At 44.5% G+C, this 22,386-nt stretch overlaps 1 protein-coding gene across 3 annotated transcripts in view; it reads right to left on the bottom strand.

Annotated features, from left to right (window-relative positions):
- Positions 1-3,187: 3,187 nt before the first annotated feature.
- Positions 3,188-22,386, bottom strand: part of LOC110494868 (zinc finger protein 208) — a 29,603-nt gene continuing 10,404 nt past the window's right edge. Inside the window, exons 2-7 of one of the 3 annotated variants that reach the window (XM_036948522.1) lie at positions 14,608-14,821; positions 9,534-10,459; positions 9,143-9,227; positions 7,940-8,955; positions 6,013-6,259; positions 3,188-5,809 (exon numbers count right to left, since the gene is read on the bottom strand). In XM_036948522.1, coding sequence (XP_036804417.1) covers positions 4,086-5,809; positions 6,013-6,259; positions 7,940-8,955; positions 9,143-9,227; positions 9,534-10,459; positions 14,608-14,821 — 4,212 coding nt within the window. In that variant the 3' untranslated portion in view covers positions 3,188-4,085. Of the gene's footprint in view, positions 5,810-6,012; positions 6,260-7,939; positions 8,956-9,142; positions 9,252-9,533; positions 10,460-14,607; positions 14,822-22,386 lie in introns of those variants that run through there. The other 2 variants (XM_036948521.1, XR_005036726.1) reach the window with 2 other exon arrangements.

Here is a 22,386-nt window from a genome sequence, read left to right as displayed (position 1 = left end):
TCCAGCACCTCATCTGAATTGGCACCACTACTCCCTCAGTAGACTCCATTATGTTATCCAGCACCTCATCTGGATTGGCACCACTAGGGTGACTCCATTACAGCAGACTCCATTACCTCATCTGAATTGGTACCACTACTCCCTCAGTTCAGACTCCATTACGTTATCCAACACCTCATCTGAATTGGCACCACTACTCCCCCAGTAGACTCCATTACATTATCCAGCACCTCATCTGGATTGGCACCACTACTCCACCAGCAGACTCCATTACCTCATCTGAATTGGCACCACTACTCCCTCAGTTCAGACTCCATTACGTTATCCAGCACCTCATCTGAATTGGCACCACTACTCCCTCAGTTCAGACTCCATTACGTTATCCAGCACCTCATCTGAATTGGCACCACTACTCCCTCAGTTCAGACTCCATTACGTTATCCAGCACCTCATCTGAATTGGCACCACTACTCCCTCAGTTCAGACTCCATTACGTTATCCAGCACCTCATCTGAATTGGCACCACTACTCCCCCAGTAGACTCCATTACATTATCCAGCACCTCATCTGAATTGGCACCACTACTCCCCCAGTAGACTCCATTACATTATCCAGCACCTCATCTGAATTGGCACCACTACTCCCTCAGTTCAGACTCCATTACGTTATCCAGCACCTCATCTGGATTGGCACCACTACTCCCCCAGCAGACTCCATTACCTCATCTGAATTGGCACCACTACTCCCTCAGTTCAGACTTCATTACGTTATCCAGCACCTCATCTGGATTGGCACCACTACTCCCCCAGTTCAGACTCCATTACGTTATCCAGCACCTCATCACTGAAATGGGCCAACCTGACATAACACAGCTCATCCTGCTCAGGTGAAGTCGACCCACTGGCTTGTCTGATGCCTCTTCTAACGCCTCTAAGGTATTTCAGACGGTTGCTAGGTGACCTCGTTACTTAAGACTGGCTGTTTATTTATGATTGTGTTTTGCTTTTCGTGTATAAAGTTTATTTTAAATGTGTAGTTGAATGTGTTGATTTGTATTTTTTTTACCTTTATTGAATTAGGCAAGTCAGTTAAGAACAAATTCTTATTTTCAATTACGGCCTAGGAACAGAGGGTTAACTGGCTGTTCAGGGGCAGAACGACCTTGTCAGCTCGGGGGTTTGAACTTGCAACCTTCCGGTTACTAGTCCAACGCTCTAACCACTAGGCTACCCTGCTACCCCAGTATTGTGGTGCTATCCAGGGCTCATCTGGGAAAGAGACCTTGGTCTCAGCTTTGACTCTCTGTCAAAATAAAAGGTACAAAAAAAAATAAACCCAGCCTATTGCCCTCTTCATCTCTGTCATAGTAGGGTGCGTCCCCTCTCTCCTTCTGACAGAGAAACCCAGCCTATTGCCCTCTTCACCTCTACCATAGTAGGGTGCGTCTCCTCTCCTTCTGACAGAGAAACCCAGCCTATTGCCCTCTTCACCTCTACCATAGTAGGGTGGTTCCCCTCTCTCCTTCTGACAGAGAAACCCAGCCTATTGCCCTCTTCATCTCTACCATAGTAGGGTGCATCCCCTCTCCTTCTGACAGAGAAACCCAGCCTATTACCCTCTTCATCTCTACCATAGTAGGGTGCGTCCCCTCTCCTTCTGACAGAGAAACCCAGCCTATTGCCCTCTTCACCTTTACCATAGTAGGGTGTGTCCCCTCTCGTTCTCTCTCTCCTTCTGACAGAGAAACCCAGCCTATTGCCCTCTTCACCTCTACCATAGTAGGGTGTGTCCCCTCTCGTTCTCTCTCTCCTTCTGACAGAGAAACCCAGCCTATTGCCCTCTTTACCTCTACCATAGTAGGGTGGTCCCCCTCTCTCCTTCTGACAGAGAAACTCAGCCTATTGCCCTCTTCATCTCTACCATAGTAGGGTGCGTCCCCTCTCCTTCTGACAGAGAAACCCAGCCTATTGCCCTCTTCACCTCTACCATAGTAGGGTGTGTCCCCTCTCGTTCTCTCTCTCCTTCTGACAGAGGAACCCAGCCTATTGCCCTCTTCATCTCTACCATAGTAGGGTGCGTCCCCTCTCCTTCTGACAGAGGAGAAACCCAGCCTATTGCCCTCTTCACCTCTACCATAGTAGGGTGGTCCCCTCTCATTCTCTCTCTCCTTCTGACAGAGGAGAAATGCTTTAGCCATCGTCTCCGCTTCCTCCTCTCTTACTGCCATATCCTCCCACTGGTCAACACGGGATCCTATCCCTTCTGAACCCCACTCATCCTCTTGATCGTCCCCCACACTTCTCGCCCTTCCAATGCTAGCCTTGTGTATACGGTACGAAAGTGATCCGTCGTTTTCCAGGAAGTAGCCTCGTAGTCTATTCCCTTTTGTAGAGGAGTTTTGAATGGTTTTGAATGGTCTTCATTGTAAAAACATCATCAAATTCATCTGGGAGAAGTACATTCATCCACAAACAAGAATATAATCTGAATGCTGATTGGCTGACAGCCTCGGTATAATAAAGCAATAAGGCCCGAGGGGGTGTGGTATAGGCCAATATACCACCAAGTTTATAATATTTCACAAATTTGATGATAGAATTGTCAAAGCCCGTTCAAAAAAAGATGGGGACAGGACCCCCGGAAGCATGAAGCAGGACGACGCCACTGATTACCGCTGTAGCGAATCGGAACGCAAGCTCACGAGACCTCTGGATGGTTGTACCAGGCTAGATCCTCTCCACTAAAAACAGAAACCACATATGTTGAAGAGGTGTCGTAGTAGTGGCATGCCGTAGTGTAAATGTCATCAACAACACGTGCCGACTGCGGACAATGAAAGGACTAGCACATTCACTATCTATACTTTTATTTCCATTGTTCACGTAACATGATTATGACATCACGTAACATGATTATGACATCACATCCATATCACTATTCCACAAACACCTCATTCTGAAATGATTGTCCACACACACACACACACACACACACGCTTCTTTCAGCAATATCCTACTTTCTAAAACAACTAACATCGTTTGCTAAGATTATGAACATTGATATTAAAAGACAAGTTATTGTAAAGTGTTAAGAACAGGGAAGAAGAGCTACTCTACGGACTACAAACCTAATATTTGGATTGTTGCATAATTAGCATATTTAATCACATGAATTAACCATAATAAAATAGAAAGAACAATGAGCACTTTATTAAAAATGTTTATAGACACCACCGGCTCGTTTGCTCATGTCATTTCTCACGTTGGATTGACTGATGTGTGATAGTATGTTTTGTTTGTCTGCTTCATACCGTTCAGTCTGCTGTCGTTATCCACCTTTTCATGCTCTTCTCTTTCTTTTTTATAGTTTAAATGTATTTGATACAAATTGGCTTAATCTTGAAACCATTAACCTTTCACAAAAACATTGCTCACTTAAAATAAAAAATAAGATTCTTGCAAAACATGCATCAGTGTGCAGATATATATATATATATTACATTATGAGGTCATCATTGTTCGTCATTCCCAGTCTAAACCGGCACCTCGTTAGGAGACCAACGGGTCGGTCATCACGATTATCCACCCTACTAGCATCCACTAACTGTAGAGGCTCCTCCTCTTCACCCTACTAGCATCCACTAACTGTAGAGGCTCCTCCTCTTCATCTTCACCCTACTAGCATCCACTAACTGTAGAGGCTCCTCCTCTTCACCCTACTAGCATCCACTAACTGTAGAGGCTCCTCCTCTTCACCCTACTAGCATCCACTAACTGTAGAGGCTCCTCCTCTTCATCTTCACCCTACTAGCATCCACTAACTGTAGAGGCTCCTCCTCTTCATCTTCACCATACTAGCTTCCACTAACTGTAGAGGCTCCTCCTCTTCCTCTTCACCCTACTAGCATCCACTAACTGTAGAGGCTCCTCCTCTTCACCCTACTAGCATCCACTAACTGTAGAGGCTCCTCCTCTTCACCCTACTAGCATCCATTGACTGTAGAGGCTCCTCCTCCTCCTCTTCACCCTACTAGCATCCACTAACTGCGGAGGCAGCCTCCACTTCTTCATCATCATCATCAATACTTATGGAATACTCTTCACATCTTTAGTCAGAACCTCTTCAGTTTTTGTGTTCTGATGGATCTTCTTGTGTCGTCCCAGCTTCATAGAACTGGTAAATGTCTTACCACATTCGGCACAGCTGTACGGTCTCTCTCCTGTATGAGATCTGTTGTGTATCGTGAGTTCAGAAGCTTTTCTGAAGGTTTTCTCGCAGACAGAGCAGGAGAAAGGTCTCTCTCCCGAGTGCGTCCGTAGGTGTTCTTTCAGGCGCCCTGCTTGAGAGAAACTATTCCCACACACAAAGCAGCAGTGGGGTTTTTCTCCTGTGTGTAACTGCTGATGTCTTTTTAAGGCAGAGGAGAAGCTGAACCGCTTGTCACAATGGGGGCAGGGGTACGGTTTCTCTCCAGTGTGTACTTTCTGGTGGTCTTGCAGATGTCTTTTCTGAGTGAACTGCTTCTCGCACACAGTGCAACTGAAGGGCTTTTCTCCTGTGTGGATCCTCATGTGTAACTTGAATGCGGACAACTTCTGGCAATCTCTCCTACATATGTTACAGGTATAAGGACTCTCCCCCATGTGGACTTTGCTGTGCGTTTTGAGGTACGACGCAGTAGTGAAGCGTTTCCCACACACAGAGCAGCAGTGTGGTTTCTCTCCCGAGTGCGTCGGGTAGTGTTCCTTCAAACGTGACAGTTGAACAAAACCTTTCCCACACACTGTGCAAATGTGAGGTTTCTCTTCTCTGTGTAACTTCTTGTGTCTATTCAGAGCTATGGTGGAACCGAACATCTTGTCGCAGTCTGAGCAACCATAAGGTTTTTCAACTGAATGTACACTCTCGTGTCTTCTCAGATGTCCTTTGTGGTTGAACTGCTTCCCACACACAGAGCAGCTGTACCTCAGAGCTGTATTGTGGTTCACCTGGTGTTGTTCAGTTTCTCCTGATGTTGACGGACTCTCCTCTTCCTCAGAACTCGGAGGATTGAGACGAGGAGGATCCAAGTCCAATCCAACTTCTTCTCCATCAGAATTGATCAGAACACCAAATTCCTCCTCCTCCTCCTCATCTTCCTCATTCAGTCCTTCGTTTTTAGCATTCATCTCTGGTGTTTGGTTGTGGTTGTCAAACTCAACAGATTGTGGTAGTCCAGGTGGTAGATGGGTCTTCTGATGTTTCCATAGGTTGTGGGAACTGGTGAAGCTCTGGCCACATTCAGTGCAGCTGTAAGGTTTCTCCCCTGTGTGATCTCTGTGGTGGACTTTAAGGTCTGCTGGTCTTGCAAAACTCTTCCTGCATACAGAGCAGGAGTAAGGTTTCTCTCCTGTGTGCGTCCGGAAATGTTGCTTCAAACGCGATGATTGGGTAAAACTCTTCCCACACACAGAGCAGGGGTAAGGTTTCTCTCCGGTGTGTGTCAGCAGGTGTATTTTCATGGCTCCCAAATGGGCAAACTTCATCCCACAGGTGGGGCAGTGGTAAGGTTTCTCTCCAGTGTGTGTTTTCAGATGTGCTTTCAGGTGTCCCTTCTCACGGAATTGGTTTCCACACAAAGTACAGGGGTAAGGCTTCTCTCCTGTGTGAATTCTCATGTGTTTTTGTAGCGCCGATAATTTTTGGCAGTCTTTTCCACACACTGAACAGCAGTGAGAGCTCTTAGCGTTGTGATTCTCCTGGTGATGTTCAGGTTCTCCTGATGTAGAGGGACTCTCTTCAATGTCAGAACTCTGACTGGGATTATATCCTGTGTGAAAAAAATTGGAACAGGTTAAACAAAGCAGCAGATGAGTCAAGAGAAAATCCCCAGGTTTTACTGAAATCCTGGCTGGAGGATTCCGGATTTCCTGTTTATTCCCTCCTGATTCCGGGAATCTTCCAACCAGGATTTCTGAAAAACCTGGGCATTTTGGGAAAGTTTACCTGACTCACAAACTCATCTCAACATACCAAGAAGAGAAGGATCCCAGTCCATTTCTTCTCCATCAGAATTAATCAGCCCAACAACTTCCTCCTCCTCTTCTTCCTCCTCCTCTTCTTCTTCTTCCTCCTCCTCCACCTCCAGTTCTTCAGTTTTAATCTTCAGTCCAAGTGTTTGCTCCTCCTCTTTCACGTCAACAGTCATCCCTGCAGATTGAGTGGAGGCTTCACTATGGCTCTGGTCAGAAGGCAGAGACTCTGTGGGTTTGTGCCCAGCCTGGTGAGAAAATAATAAACGTTTATTTAGGATGGAGAATAACAATCAAAATGGTGCAAATGGCCTTAAAATTTTATTTTTGGTCCACCAGCCACTAAAATGTCTTACCAGCTAAACTATTAATAATATCGGTGCTTAAATGACACCAACAAAACACAAAAAAACAGATGTGCATGCTTTGTAATGTTTCAAAAACAATACATGTGTTGCTAGTAAAAAGTAAATCTTCATTGTATTTAGTCCAATCACTTTTTTGTGACCCCGTTAATCAGCCAGTGAAAGTGCAGGGCGCCAAATTCAAACAGAAATCTCATAATTCAAATTCAGCAAACATACATCTTATACAATTTTAAAAGGTAATCTTGTTGTTAATCCCACAGGGGGCGCTATTCACATTTTTGGATGAAAAACGTTCCCGTTTTAAACAAGATATTTTGTCACGAGAAGCTTTGGAAAGAAAACACTATGACGTTTCCAAAACTGCAAAGATATTGTCTGTGAGTGCCACAGAACTGATGTTACAGGCAAAACCCAGATAAAAATCCAACCAGGAAGAGCCGCATTTTTTAAAACCGCCTCATGCCAATGACTCCTTATATGGATGTGAATGAGCTACGAATGAGTTGACGTCTTTTTACGCATTTCCATTGAAGAATAGCCGTAAGGGACCATATATCGCAAGTGGTCGGTCACATGGTGACTCCCGCAGAAAATCTTGCGTACAATACTGAGGTAGCCATTTTTCCAATCACTTCTTATGAGAAACCAACTGCCTCGACGGATATATTATCGAATAGATATGTTAAAAACACCTTGAGGATGGATCCTAAACAACGTTTGCCGTGTTTCTGTCGATATTATGGAGTTCATTTTGAAAAAAGTTTGGCGTTGTAGTGGTAGCATTTTCCGGTTGATTTCTCAGCCAAGCATGATGAACAAACTGGAGCTATTTCGCCTACAAAAATAATATTTTGGGAAAAAAAGAACATTTGCTATCTAACTGGGAGTCTCCTGAGTGAAAACATCCGAAGTTCTTCAAAAGTAAATGATTTAATTTGGTTGCTTTTCTTAGTTTCGTGAAAATGTTGCCTGCTGCCAGCAGAGCCTAGCATAGCATTATGCCATGATAAACTTACACAAATGCTTGTCTAGCGTTGGCTGTTACGCATATTTAGAAAATCTGAGACGGCAGTGTTATTAACAAAAGGCTAAGCTTGTGTTTGAATATATTTATTTCATTTCATTTGCGATTTTCATGAATAGCAAAAGTTACTAGGGGTATTTATGTCCGCTGCGTTATGCTAATTCGTTTGAGGCTATGATTACGATCCCGGATCCGGGATTGCTCGTCGCAAGAGGTTTTAAGAACAAATTCTTACTTAAGATGATAGCCTATCGGGGAACAGTGGGTTAACTGCCTTGTTCAGGGGCAGAACAACAGATTTTTTACCTTGTAAACTCGGGGATTCGATCCAGCAACCTTTTGGTTACTGGCCCATTGCTCTAACGACTAGGCTAATGCTTAGTCCAGGGCTAGTCTTAATCTGTGTCTGGGACATGGGCCTTTAGAATTAAAGGTGAAAGATTGGCCCTATATGAAGGACAAAAGTTGAGCTTTAATGAGAGGACCACAGCAACTTGGACAAAAGTTGGGTTGATAGGATAATAATTTCCACCGACCTTGACCAGTTTATTCGGGAAGACAGCAGCATCTTGTAGAAGTGGAATCCCACTCCCAGTAGCCTGGTTAAGGCTCACAGCACCACAGATCCCTGAAGAGTTACGCTGGTGTCTCAGTAGGTTCTCAGAGAGCGAGAACCTCATTCCACACCCGGAGCACTGATACGGTTTCTCTCCAGTGTGAACTCTCTGGTGTTTCAGCAGCTTTGACTCGATAGTGAAACTCTTCCCACATTCGGTGCATTGGTACAGGTTCTCCCCAGTGTGGATTCTCTGATGTTCCTTCAGCTTGGTTGAAGTGGAGAAGCTCTGGTCACAATGGAAACATTTGTAGAAGTTGACTCCAGTGTGTGATTGGGCATGTATTTTCAAGGACACCAGTTGAGCAAATCCCTTACCGCATTCTCCACATTGGTACGGCGTTTCTCCGGTGTGGAGTCGTTCATGCTTCACAAGTGTCCCAGATAGAGCAAAGCGCTTGGGGCAGTAGGAGCAGCAGTAAGGTCTCTCGCCAGTGTGCACTCTCTCGTGGTTCTTCAGCTTGGCCGCAGTGGAGAAAGTCTTTTCACAATGAGCACAGAGGAAAGGTTTCTCCCCTGTGTGTGTCTGTTGGTGAGATTTTAGGTGCGCCAACTGAGAAAAACTCTTCCCGCACTCGGGGCAGCTATAAGGTTTCTCACCCGAGTGCAACAACTGGTGTCTCTTCAAGTCTCCCATGTGAGTAAACCTGCTCCCGCAGTCAGAGCAGGGGTACGGCTTCTCTCCACTGTGCACTTTCTGGTGCGTCTTGAGGTTTGCGGCTTGGGAGAAGCCCTTCCCACACACCATACACTCGTAAGGCTTCTCTCCTGTGTGTGTTCTCTGGTGTAGCATTAGTTTGTAGGAGCTGGATAGTTCTTTTCCACACGTTGAGCAGATGTGAGGGCCCAGAGCTTTGTTGTTCTCTTGGTGTTGGTCAGGTCCTTCTAATGTAGAGGGACTCTCCTCACTCTCAGAGCAATGGTCAGGTCTCTCTGCTGTGGTAAAGAGGTCGTATGGATAAGTAAGCACCTTAAATATGTTAAGATTTGAGACTGTCAATAATATAGATGTTTCTTAATTTGGGTAATATAGAAATACACCATTTATTTACATTTCCTAAAATAAAGTAAACGTGAATGTGTAGGCTAACCCATACCTTAATAAATTAATCTTTGAACTCACCAAAAGCAGGATCTTCCTCCTCTTCTTTTACTTTGACATCTAGTACTAGACTGAGACCAGACTCCTCTACAACTGTGGGTTCAACCTGGTTGTTTTGGTCAACATAAGCCTAGGGTTAATAATCAGACAACTCATTCAGTATAATATGTCAACAGCAGCATGAATCTTAGTTATATTGTGTTAAGGGCCTTAATGACTGGTTTAAGGGTGCAAAATTCCAGTAACTTTCTTAAAAAATTCAATTTTTTTCCAGAAATACAAGTTGGAAGATTCCTGGAATCAGAAAGAAATAAGCAGGAAATCTGGAATCCACCAACACAGATTTAAAAAGAAAACTTATTAAGAAGGAAAATAAATACAAAATTGCACTGGATACACCATATAAACCTACCTTATTGGTACCGTCCACAGAGGTGGCCTCCTGCCGCTGTGACCCACCCTGTATACCTTCATGGATTCGACGACGGTGACTGGTTCTATTCGCTGACGAGGAGAAACTCTTCCCGCAGTCGGAGCACTGGAATGGTTTCTCTCCGGTGTGAACCCTCTGGTGTCTTTTAAGGAGTGACGACGACGAGAACCTCTTCTCGCATTGAGAGCAGTGGTACGGTTTTTCTCCGGTGTGCTGGCGCATGTGTATCTTTAAGGTCCACGGCTGAGTGAATTCCTTCCCACATTCTGAGCAGCTGTACGGCTTGGCGGTACTATTCGCTTCGCTTATATGGGATTGTTCATGTCTTGTTAGAGAGCTTGGGAAAACAAAGGTCTTTTTGCATGTGGAACACTGGTAAGGTCTCTCCCCCGTGTGCATCCTCTGGTGCATCTTGAGCTCTGCTGCAGAGTTGCAGCCCCTCTCACACTCAGAGCATGGGAAAGGTTTTTTCATGCTGAGTTTCTGCTTCTCTCCGGCGTGCGTCATCATGTGGACCTTCAAGTGCCACATACGCGAGAAACTCTTCCCACACACAGAGCAGTGGCAAGGTTTCTCTCCGGTGTGTGTCCGATGGTGTAGTTTTAACTCTCCTTGGCTGACAAACCTCTTCCAACAGTTCTTTTCCGGGCAGATGTACGGTTTCTCTCCTGTGTGCAACCTCTCGTGTGTTTTGAGGGTCCCTGTATCACTGAATCTCTTCCCGCACACAGAGCAAGGATATGGTTTCTCTCCTGTGTGTGTTCTAAGATGTCTCTGTAGTTTTGATGGGTGAGGAAACTCTTTCCCACACTCCGGGCAGCGGTAAAACGTCTTCTTAGCTGTGCGATTCTCCTGGCGTCGTTCTGCTGATGCCTCGTCACTAGAGCTGGGGTTTGGACTCTCTCCTGTTACAACAGTAAGGATAAAACAAGTTACGGTGCGTCCCAGATGCTACCCTATTTCCTATATAGCACACTACTTTTGAACTGGCACTATACAGGAACTAGGGTATCACAATCTACTGTAGCGCTCTAGGTTCATGTATTAAACTAATAAATCATTTCCTCGAGGGGCATTAAAGTATCATCAGAGGGATTTAAAGTATTGTCTGGGGGTAGGAGGCTGTGGGTAGGGGGCCGTGGGTAGGAGGCTGTGGGTAGGGGGCTGTGGGTAGGGGGCTGTGGGTAGGGGGCCGTGGGTAGGGGACGTGGGTAGGAGGCTGTGGGTAGGGGGCTGTGGGTAGAGGGCCGTGGGTAGAGGGCTGTGGGTAGGAGGCCGTGGGTAGGAGGCCGTGGGTAGGAGGCCGTGGGTAGGAGGCTGTGGGTAGGAGGCTGTGGGTAGGAGGCCGTGGGTAGGGGCTGTGGGTAGGAGGATGTGGGTAGGAGGCCGTGGGTAGGAGGCCGTGGGTAGGAGGCCGTGGGTAGGGGGCTGTGGGTAGGGGCCGTGGGTAGGGGGCCGTGGGTAGGGGGCCGTGGGTAGGGGGCCGTGGGTAGGGGGCCGTGGGTAGGAGGCTGTGGGTAGGGGGCCGTGGGTAGGAGGCTGTGGGTAGGGGGCTGTGGGTAGGGGGCTGTGGGTAGGAGGTCGTGGGTAGGGGGCTGTGGGTAGGCGGCTGTGGGTAGGCGGCTGTGGGTAGGAGGCCGTGGGTAGGAGGCCGTGGGTAGAGGGCTGTGGGTAGGAGGCCGTGGGTAGGAGGCTGTGGGTAGGAGGCTGTGGGTAGGAGGCAGGAGGATGTGGGTAGGAGGCCGTGGGTAGGGGGCCGTGGGTAGGGGGCCGTGGGTAGGGGGCCGTGGGTAGGGGGCCGTGGGTAGGAGGCTGTGGGTAGGAGGCTGTGGGTAGGAGGATGTGGGTAGGAGGCCGTGGGTAGGGGGCCGTGGGTAGGGGGCCGTGGGTAGGGGGCCGTGGGTAGGGGGCTGTGGGTAGGAGGCTGTGGGTAGGTGGCTGTGGGTAGGTGGCTGTGGGTAGGGGGCTGTGGGTAGGAGGCTGTGGGTAGGAGGCTGTGGGTAGGGGGCTGTGGGTAGAGGGCTGTGGGTAGGGGGCTGTGGGTAGGGGGCTGTGGGTAGGGGGCTGTGGGTAGGGGGCTGTGGGTAGGAGGCCGTGGGTAGGCGGCCGTGGGTAGAGGGCTGGGGGTAGGGGGCCGGGGGTAAGAGGCTGTGGGTAGGAGGCTGTGGGTAGGAGGCTGTGGGTAGGGGGCTGTGGGTAGGGGGCTGGGGGTAGGAGGCTGTGGGTAGGGGGCTGTGGGTAGGGGGATGTGGGTAGGGGGATGTGGGTAGGGGACAGTGGGTAGGGGAGAGAGGGTAGAAGGCTGTGGGTAGGGGGCTGTGGGTAGGGGGATGTGGGTAGAAGGCTGTGGGTAGGTGGCTGTGGGTAGGGGGCTGTGGGTAGGGGGCTGTGGGTAGGAGGCTGTGGGTAGAAGGCTGTGGGTAGGGGGCCGTGGGTAGGGGGCCGTGGGTAGGGGGCCGTGGGTAGGGGGCCGTGGGTAGGGGGCTGTGACAGAAATAAAATAACAATATATCTGTCTTCTGTCTCAAGACAATAAATAACCATCCAAACCATTTAAAATAGGCAAACATTTATTTTAGGGATAAAAAAAAATAAAAAAAGTTGGATGTGTCTGACTAGGACTTTATCGCCCCCCCCCCCCTAGTGGTGAAGGAGACGTGTCGATGAAAGTTTGCATCACGTGGAATTAAAATCGCCCCGGCAACAACGAAAGCAGGTCCGGGACCAGGCTAATTAATTGCCCACATGGGACAATAAAGCTGGAATCTTTAATGGTGAAACTAACACGTGAAACTAAAGACGTTACTGTAAACAACCAACACAGTTCTTTCCCCCCTCAGACATCATTACAGCCAACACTGTTATTTCCCCCCTCAGACATCATTACAACCAACACTGTTCTTTCCCCCTCAGACATTATTACAGCCAACACTGTTCTTTCCCCCCTCAGACATCATTACAGCCAACACTGTTCTTTCCCCCTCAAACAGACATCATTACAACCAACACTGTTCTTTCCCCCCACAAACATCATTACAGCCAACACTGTTCTTTCCCCCCACAAACATCATTACAGCCAACACTGTTCTTTCCCCCCACAAACATCATTAGCCAACACTGTTCTTTCCCCCCTCAGACATCATTACAACCAACACTGTTCTTTCCCCCCACAAACATCATTACAGCCAACACTGTTCTTTCCCCCCACAAACATCATTACAACCAACACTGTTCTTTTCCCCCCCAGACATCATTACAGCCAACACTGTTCTTTCCCCCCACAGACATCATTACAACCAACACTGTTCTTTCCCCCCAGACATCATTACAGCCAACACTGTTCTTTCCCCCCTCAGACATCATTACAACCAACACTGTTATTTTCCTCCTCAGACATCATTACAGCCAACACTGTTCTTTCCCCCCTCAGACATCATTACAACCAACACTGTTATTTTCCTCCTCAGACATCATTACAGCCAACACTGTTCTTTCCCCCCTCAGACATCATTACAACCAACACTGTTCTTTCCCCCCTCAGACATCATTACAACCAACACTGTTCTTTCCCCCCTCAGACATCATTACAACCAACACTGTTATTTTCCTCCTCAGACATCATTACAACCAACACTGTTCTTTCCCCCCTCAGACATCATTACAACCAACACTGTTATTTTCCTCCTCAGACATCATTACAGCCAACACTGTTCTTTCCCCCCTCAGACATCATTACAACCAACACTGTTATTTTCCTCCTCAGACATCATTACAACCAACACTGTTCTTTCCCCCCTCAGACATCATTACAACCAACACTGTTCTTTCCCCCCCCAGACATCATTACAACCAACACTGTTATTTTCCTCCTCAGACATCATTACAACCAACACTGTTATTTTCCTCCTCAGACATCATTACAACCAACACTGTTCTTTACCCCCTCAGACATCATTACAACCAACACTGTTCTTTCCCCCCACAGACATCATTACAACCAACACTGTTCTTTCCCCCCAGACATCATTACAGCCAACACTGTTCTTTCCCCCCTCAGACATCATTACAACCAACACTGTTATTTTCCTCCTCAGACATCATTACAGCCAACACTGTTCTTTCCCCCCTCAGACATCATTACAACCAACACTGTTATTTTCCTCCTCAGACATCATTACAGCCAACACTGTTCTTTCCCCCCTCAGACATCATTACAACCAACACTGTTCTTTCCCCCCTCAGACATCATTACAACCAACACTGTTATTTTCCTCCTCAGACATCATTACAGCCAACACTGTTCTTTCCCCCCTCAGACATCATTACAACCAACACTGTTCTTTCCCCCCTCAGACATCATTACAACCAACACTGTTCTTTCCCCCCTCAGACATCATTACAACCAACACTGTTATTTTCCTCCTCAGACATCATTACAGCCAACACTGTTCTTTCCCTCCTCAGACATCATTACAACCAACACTGTTCTTTCTCCCCTCAGACATCATTACAACCAACACTGTTCTTTCCCCCCTCAGACATCATTACAACCAACACTGTTATTTTCCTCCTCAGACATCATTACAACCAACACTGTTATTTCCCCCCTCAGACATCATTACAACCAACACTGTTCTTTCCCCCCCCAGACATCATTACAACCAACACTGTTATTTTCCTCCTCAGACATCATTACAACCAACACTGTTATTTTCCTCCTCAGACATCATTACAACCAACACTGTTATTTTCCTCCTCAGACATCATTACAGCCAACACTGTTCTTTCCCCCCTCAGACATCATTACAACCAACACTGTTATTTTCCTCCTCAGACATTGCATGGGTGACAGAACAGCAGATAATGCAACAACAAAAAATACCACGCTGCTCACATCCGTTTCATCTACAAAACATAAGAAATAAAGAGTCTGTCTGGGGAAAACAGTGGATCCGTTTCCCCTAATGAGGAATCCATCTTTAAAAACTCATCAAATTGAACTCGCCTCGAGAGAACCATTTTATTTCTAGTTAACATTCAGTCGGCTACTTACCTGTGTAATTAAAACTCCACTCCTCTAAATCTTCCTCCTCCTCTTTGACTACGATGTTAAATCTCGGTATTTCACTGAAGCTGTCAAGGCCTCCAGGGTAACCAATCTCCTGCCCCTGCGGTGTGTAGTCCCGGTCACCGTGGTCACCGTCAGGACCTAGTGACAGCGTTGGTCGGGGTTCAGTTGAGCAGGATGGGGACGGCCCACCAAAGTCCTAGAATACAGAATCAAATTGTATTTAAAGCGCATTTAAAAAAAAAAAATCGCAACACTATTGTAAAACATAAACAGTCAGTGCCACTTGTCAGTTAAAAAAAACGACATCATCATTTAAGAACCACCTTCTCCTGACTCATTAGCCTGCTGTGGGTTAACAAGCCTGTATGAAAGGGACTCTACGGTGACCCTTGACCCTATTCACACTCATTAGCCTGCTGTGGGTTAACAAGCCTGTATGAAAGGGACTCTACGGTGACCCTTGACCCTATTCACACTCATTAGCCTGCTGTGGGTTAACAAGCCTGTATGAAAGGTATTCTACGGTGACCCTTGACCCTATTCACACTCATTAGCCTGCTGTGGGTTAACAAGCCTGTATGAAAGGTATTCTACGGTGACCCTTGACCCTATTCCCTCAGAGAGTCTCAGGGAGAGTAGGATGCACACACACAAAAAAATAAATAACACATTTCCAATTCACATGTGTGTTTAATACAAACTGGTACGTTATGACTACAGGCCCTGACAATAAAGACTACGACTACAGGCCCTGACAATAAAGACTATGACTACAGGCCCTGACAATAAAGACTATGACTACAGGCCCTGACAATAAAGACTACGACTACAGGCCCTGACAATAAAGACTACGACTACAGGCCCTGACAATAAAGACTATGACTACAGGCCCTGACAATAAAAGACTATGGCTACAGGCCCTGACAATAAAGACTATGACTACAGGCCCTGACAATAAAGACTATGACTACAGGCCCTGACAATAAAGACTATGACTACAGGCCCTGACAATAAAGACTATGACTACAGGCCCTGACAATAAAGACTATGGCTACAGGCCCTGACAATAAAGACTATGACTACAGGCCCTGACAATAAAGACTATGACTACAGGCCCTGACAATAAAGACTATGACTACAGGCCCTGACAATAAAGACTATGACTACAGGCCCTGACAATAAAAGACTATGGCTACAGGCCCTGACAATAAAGACTATGACTACAGGCCCTGACAATAAAGACTATGACTACAGGCCCTGACAATAAAGACTATGACTACAGGCCCTGACAATAAAGACTATGACTACAGGCCCTGACAATAAAAGACTATGGCTACAGGCCCTGACAATAAAGACTATGACTACAGGCCCTGACAATAAAGACTATGACTACAGGCCCTGACAATAAAGACTATGACTACAGACCCTGACAATAAAGACTATGACTACAGGCCCTGACAATAAAGACTATGACTACAGGCCCTGACAATAAAGACTATGACTACAGGCCCTGACAATAAAGACTATGACTACAGGCCCTGACAATAAAGACTATGACTACAGGCCCTGACAATAAAGACTATAACTACAGGCCCTGACAATAAAGACTATGACTACAGGCCCTGACAATAAAGACTATGACTACAGGCCCTGACAATAAAGACTATGACTACAGGCCCTGACAATAAAGACTATGACTACAGGCCCTGACAATAAAGACTATGACTACAGGCCCTGACAATAAAGACTATGACTACAGGCCCTGACAATAAAGACTATGACTACAGGCCCTGACAATAAAGACTATGACTACAGGCCCTGACAATAAAGACTATGACTACAGGCCCTGACAATAAAGACTATGACTACAGGCCCTGACAATAAAGACTATGACTACAGGCCCTGACAATAAAGACTATGACTACAGGCCCTGACAATAAAGACTATGACTACAGGCCCTGACAGACAACACTGTTCTTTCTCCTCTCAGCCCAGTTTCCCAACAGCGCCTTGAAGATGTAGTCCGTGATTTTAAGCGCTCACAAATTTGTAACATATTGAACAAATTGGATTTGTATCATATCATGAATTGCAAAAAAATAAAAATAACTACATAAAAGGAGGAAGTGCACAATTTTCGGGGGGGGGGGGGGGTGCTCGTTGTGGCTCGTGAACTCTACATTCACAACTACTGGCTGATGTTAAAAGCTCTGGAGCATAACTTTAACACTAAAGTGCATTGTTAGAACCTTCGTAGGAGCGTCACTAAATCTCTGAGCTGTTTCTCAGTTGTCTTCGTAGGAGCGTCACTAAATCTCTGAGCTGTTTCTCAGTTGTCTTCGTAGGAGCGTCACTAAATCTCTGAGCTGTTTCTCAGTTGTCTTCGTAGGAGCATCACTAAATCTCTGAGCTGTTTCTCAGTTGTCTTCGTAGGAGCGTCACTAAATCTCTGAGCTGTTTCTCAGTTGTCTTCGTAGGAGCATCACTAAATCTCTGAGCTGTTTCTCAGTTGTCTTCGTAGGAGCGTCACTAAATCTCTGAGCTGTTTCTCAGTTGTCTTCGTAGGAGCGTCACTAAATCTCTGAGCTGTTTCTCAGTTGTCTTCGTAGGAGCATCACTAAATCTCTGAGCTGTTTCTCAGTTGTCTTCGTAGGAGCATCACTAAATCTCTGAGCTGTTTCTCAGTTGTCTTCGTAGGAGCATCACTAAATCTCTGAGCTGTTTCTCAGTTGTCTTCGTAGGAGCGTCACTAAATCTCTGAGCTGTTTCTCAGTTGTCTTCGTAGGAGCATCACTAAATCTCTGAGCTGTTTCTCAGTTGTCTTCGTAGGAGCATCACTAAATCTCTGAGCTGTTTCTCAGTTGTCTTCGTAGGAGCGTCACTAAATCTCTGAGCTGTTTCTCAGTTGTCTTCGTAGGAGCATCACTAAATCTCTGAGCTGTTTCTCAGTTGTCTTCGTAGGAGCATCACTAAATCTCTGAGCTGTTTCTCAGTTGTCTTCGTAGGAGCGTCACTAAATCTCTGAGCTGTTTCTCAGTTGTCTTCGTAGGAGCATCACTAAATCTCTGAGCTGTTTCTCAGTTGTCTTCGTAGGAGCATCACTAAATCTCTGAGCTGTTTCTCAGTTGTCTTCGTAGGAGCGTCACTAAATCTCTGAGCTGTTTCTCAGTTGTCTTCGTAGGAGCATCACTAAATCTCTGAGCTGTTTCTCAGTTGTATTTGAAAATGCTTGTTATTCACTAACCACCTCAGACCACTCAGAACAGCTCAGTGTGTCGTTAGACGCCCTTTTAAAATATAAATACATAGAAGATCTCTGCAAAATATAGAATCAAGAGATATATATATATATATATACACATACATAGACACACACACACACACAGTACTAGTCAAAAGTTGACACCTACTCATTCAAGGGTTTCTTTATTTTTACTATTTTCTACATTGTAGAATAATCGTGAAGACATCAAAACTATAAAATAACACATATGTAATCATGTAGTAACCAAAATAAGTGTTACACAAGATAAAATATATTTCATATTTGAGATTCTTCAAAAGGAGCCCCCCTTTGCACACTCTAGGCATTCTCTCAACCAGCTTCATGAGGTAATCACCTGGAATGCTTTTCAATTAACAGGTGTGCCTTTCCTTCTTAATGCATTAATATGAAATAACTGGCTCTCATGAGGAAAGGAAGACCCCGAATGATCTCTACTGAAGAGGATAAATTCATTAGAGTTAACTGCACCTCAGATTGCAGCCCAAATAAATGCTTCAGAGTTCAAGTAACAGACACATCTCAACATCAACTGTTCAGAGGAGACTGTGTGAATCAGGCCTTCATGTTTCAATTGTTGCTAAGAAACCACTACTAAAGGACACCAATAATAAGAAGACACTTGCTTGGGCCAAGAAACACGATCAATGGACATTAGACCGGTGGAAATCTGTCCTTTGGTCTGATGAGTGCAAATTTTTCATTCCAACCGCCTTCTTTGTGAAATGGATGATCTCTGCATGGGTGGTTCCCACGTGAAGTATGGAGGAGGAGGTGTGAGGATGCTTTGCTGGTGACACTGTTGGTGATTTATTTAGAATTCAAGGCACACTTAACCAGCACGGATACCACAGAATTCTGCAGCGATACACCTTCCCCTCTGGTTTGCGCTTATTGGGAATATAATTTGTTTTTCAACAGGACAATGAACCAACACATCCAGGCTGTGTAAGGGCTATTTGACAAAGAAGGAGAGTGGAGTGCTGCATCAGATGAACTGGCCTCCACAATCATCTGACCTCAACCCAATTGAGATGGTTTGGGATGAGTTGGACCACATAGTGAAGGAAAGGCAGCCAACGAGTGCTCAGCATATGTGGGAACTCCTTCCAGAATGTTGGAAAAGCATTCCAGGTGAAGCTGGTTGAGAGAATGCCAAGAGTGTGCAAAGCTGTCATCAAGGCAAAGGGTGGCTACTTTGAAGAATCTCAAATATAAAATATATTTTGATTTGTTTAACACTTTTTTGATTCCATACGTGTTATTTCATAGTGTTGATGTCTTCACTGTTATTCTACAATGTAGAAAATAGTAAAAAAAAATAAAGAAGAACACTGGAATGAGTAGGCTCATTGTAAAATAAATAAACATTTTTGCTAAAAGTATTATTATATTATTGATTAATTGACTATGACTTTTCAAATCACCCAGCAGTGATATTTGCAGAGTCAGCTCCAGGTAAATGTTGCCATTCTTCTGCCATTCCTGGACCTGCGACCCAAAACAAGCTAAATATGGACAGGACCTAATCTAATCTAATCTGATCTAATGATTCTGTCTCCGTCTCAAAATCAGCAGGGCTGGGATGGTTGTATTTTTAATCATTTATCAAACATTTCAACAAAAAATGTTTTTGCTTTGTCATTATGGGATATTTTGTGTAGATTGATGAGGGGAAATGTTTTTTTTTTCTCCATACATTTTAAAATGAGGCTGTAACATAACAAAATGTGGAAAAAGTCAAGGGGTCTGAATACTTGCCGAATGCACTGTAACATTCTATTGGTTGCAAGAATTTTGTACAATAATTTAAATTGAAAAATGTAATGTTTTGAATCTAGCGTCGTTTTGCCTTTCAGTTCATAAACCATGTGGAACCGGTACATCGAAAATCTCTTCCCAAATATTTTTATTTCTATATGGCTGTCCATTTTTTGGTCCTTAAATTAACCTCACTAGGGTAGGGGGCAGCATTCAGAATTTTGGATGAAAAGCGTGCCCAAAGTAATCAGGTCCAGAAGCTAGGATATCCATATAATTGGTTGATTTGGATAGAAAACACTCTAAAGTTTCTAAAACTTTTTAAATAATGTCTGTGAGTGTAACAGAAATGATATGGCAGGCAAAAACCTGAGGAAAATCCATCCAGGAAGTGTCTTTATTTTGAAAAGCCAATTTTTCCATTGAAAGCATATCCACCATACAAAGACTTATGACACAGTTCACGATCCCTATGGCTTTCACAACATGTGGCCAGTCTTTAGGCATTGTTTCAGGCTTTTACTCTGAAAAATGAGGGAGAAACAGCACTTTCAATGAGTGGACAGTGGAAATTTCCAGACATGAGTCCAGCGCGTGACTGGGGGCCTTTCTTGTTTCTCCTTTTCTATTGACAAAGCTTTTGTCCGGTTGAAATATGATCGATTATTTATGACAAAAACAACCTGAGGATTGATTTTAAACATCGTTTGACATGTTTCTGTGAACTTTTATGGAACTTTTTAGATTTTTTGTCGGCATGATGTGACCGCAGGTTTTTGGATATAAAGAGGGACTTGATCGAACAAAATTAACATTTATTGGGTAACTGGGAGACTTGTGAGTGTAACCATATGAAGATCATCAAAGGTAAGTGATACATTTTATCGCCATTTCTGACTTTTGTTACTCGTCTACTTGGCTGGTAACTGTTTGTAATGATTTCTCTGCTGGGCGCTGTTCTCAGATAAACGCATGGTTTGCTTTCGCCGTAAAGCCTTTTTGAAATGTGACACTGTGGTTGGATTAACAAGAAGTTAATCTTTAAACCGATGTATAACACTTTGTATGTTTTATGAATTTTTATAATGAGTATTTCTGTTTTTGAATTTGGCGCTCTGTAATTTCACTGGATGTTGGCCAGGTGGGACGGGAGCGTCCCACACCCCCTAGAGAGGTTTAACTGGTACACTTCATTTTCCACAATTTTCTTTAACCAATGGTTGTGTTCATTTAAACCTGCAAGAGGGAAACTAACTTTTCATGGCCACATGGTGCCATCTTTGATGTTAAAGATATTGTTTTAAAAACGTTTACGCACACAAAAAGTGCATAGTGCTGCTAATTGTATATGCTGTTTGTTGGTTTTCAGTATAACACTTGGTGAAATGATTTACTGATACTGATAATACTGACAACACTGATAATACTGACAATACTGACAATCCTGATAACCGCGACAACACTGATAACACTGACAATACTGATAATACTGACAATACTGACAACACTGATAATACTGACAATCCTGATAACCGCGACAGCACTGATAACACTGACAATACTGATAATACTGACAACACTGATAATACTGACAATCCTGATAATACTGACAATACTGATAATACTGACAACACTGATAATACTGACAATCCTGATAACACTGATAACACTGATAACACTGATAACACTGATAATACTGACAACACTGATAATACTGACAATCCTGACAACACTGACAACACTGACAATACTGACAATACTGACAACACTGACAATACTGACAACACTGATAATACTGATAACACTGACAATACTGACAACACTGATACTGATAACACTGACAATACTGACAATACTGACAACACAGACAATACTGATAACACTGATAATACTGACAACACTGATAATACTGACAATACTGATAACACAGACAATACTGATAACACTGACAATACTGATAATACTGACAATACTGATAACACTGACAATACTGACAACACAGACAATACTGATAACACTGACAACACAGACAACACTGATAATACTGACAATACTGATAACACAGACAATACTGATAACACTGACAATACTGATAACACTGACAATACTGATAACACTGATAATACTGACAACACTGATAATACTGAGAACACTGATAATACTGACAACACTGATAATACTGATAACACTGACAACACTGATACTGACAACACTGACAACACTGACAACACTGATACTGACAACACTGACAACACTGACAACACTGACAATACTGACAATACTGACAACACTGACAACACTGACAACACTGACAATACTGACAATACTGATAACACTGATAATACTGACAACACTGATAATACTGATAATACTGACAACACTGACAATACTGATAACACTGACAATACTGATAACACTGACAATACTGATAACACTGATAATACTGATAATACTGACAACACGGACAATACTGATAACACAGACAATACTGATAACACTGACAATACTGATAACACTGACAATACTGATAACACTGACAATACTGATAACACTGACAATATTGATAACACTGACAATACTGATAACACTGATAATACTGACAACACTGATACTGACAACACTGACAATAGTGATAACCGTGATAACACTGATAATCCTGATATGACATTTTCATAACGTTTCATCTCTGTTTGGCCCTGTCCGGGGGTGTCCTCGGA

This window comes from Oncorhynchus mykiss, chromosome 17 (genome assembly GCF_013265735.2).
Source record: "Oncorhynchus mykiss isolate Arlee chromosome 17, USDA_OmykA_1.1, whole genome shotgun sequence".
Taxonomy (NCBI): domain Eukaryota; kingdom Metazoa; phylum Chordata; class Actinopteri; order Salmoniformes; family Salmonidae; genus Oncorhynchus; species Oncorhynchus mykiss.
This window is presented reverse-complemented; position numbering and strand designations above follow the sequence as displayed.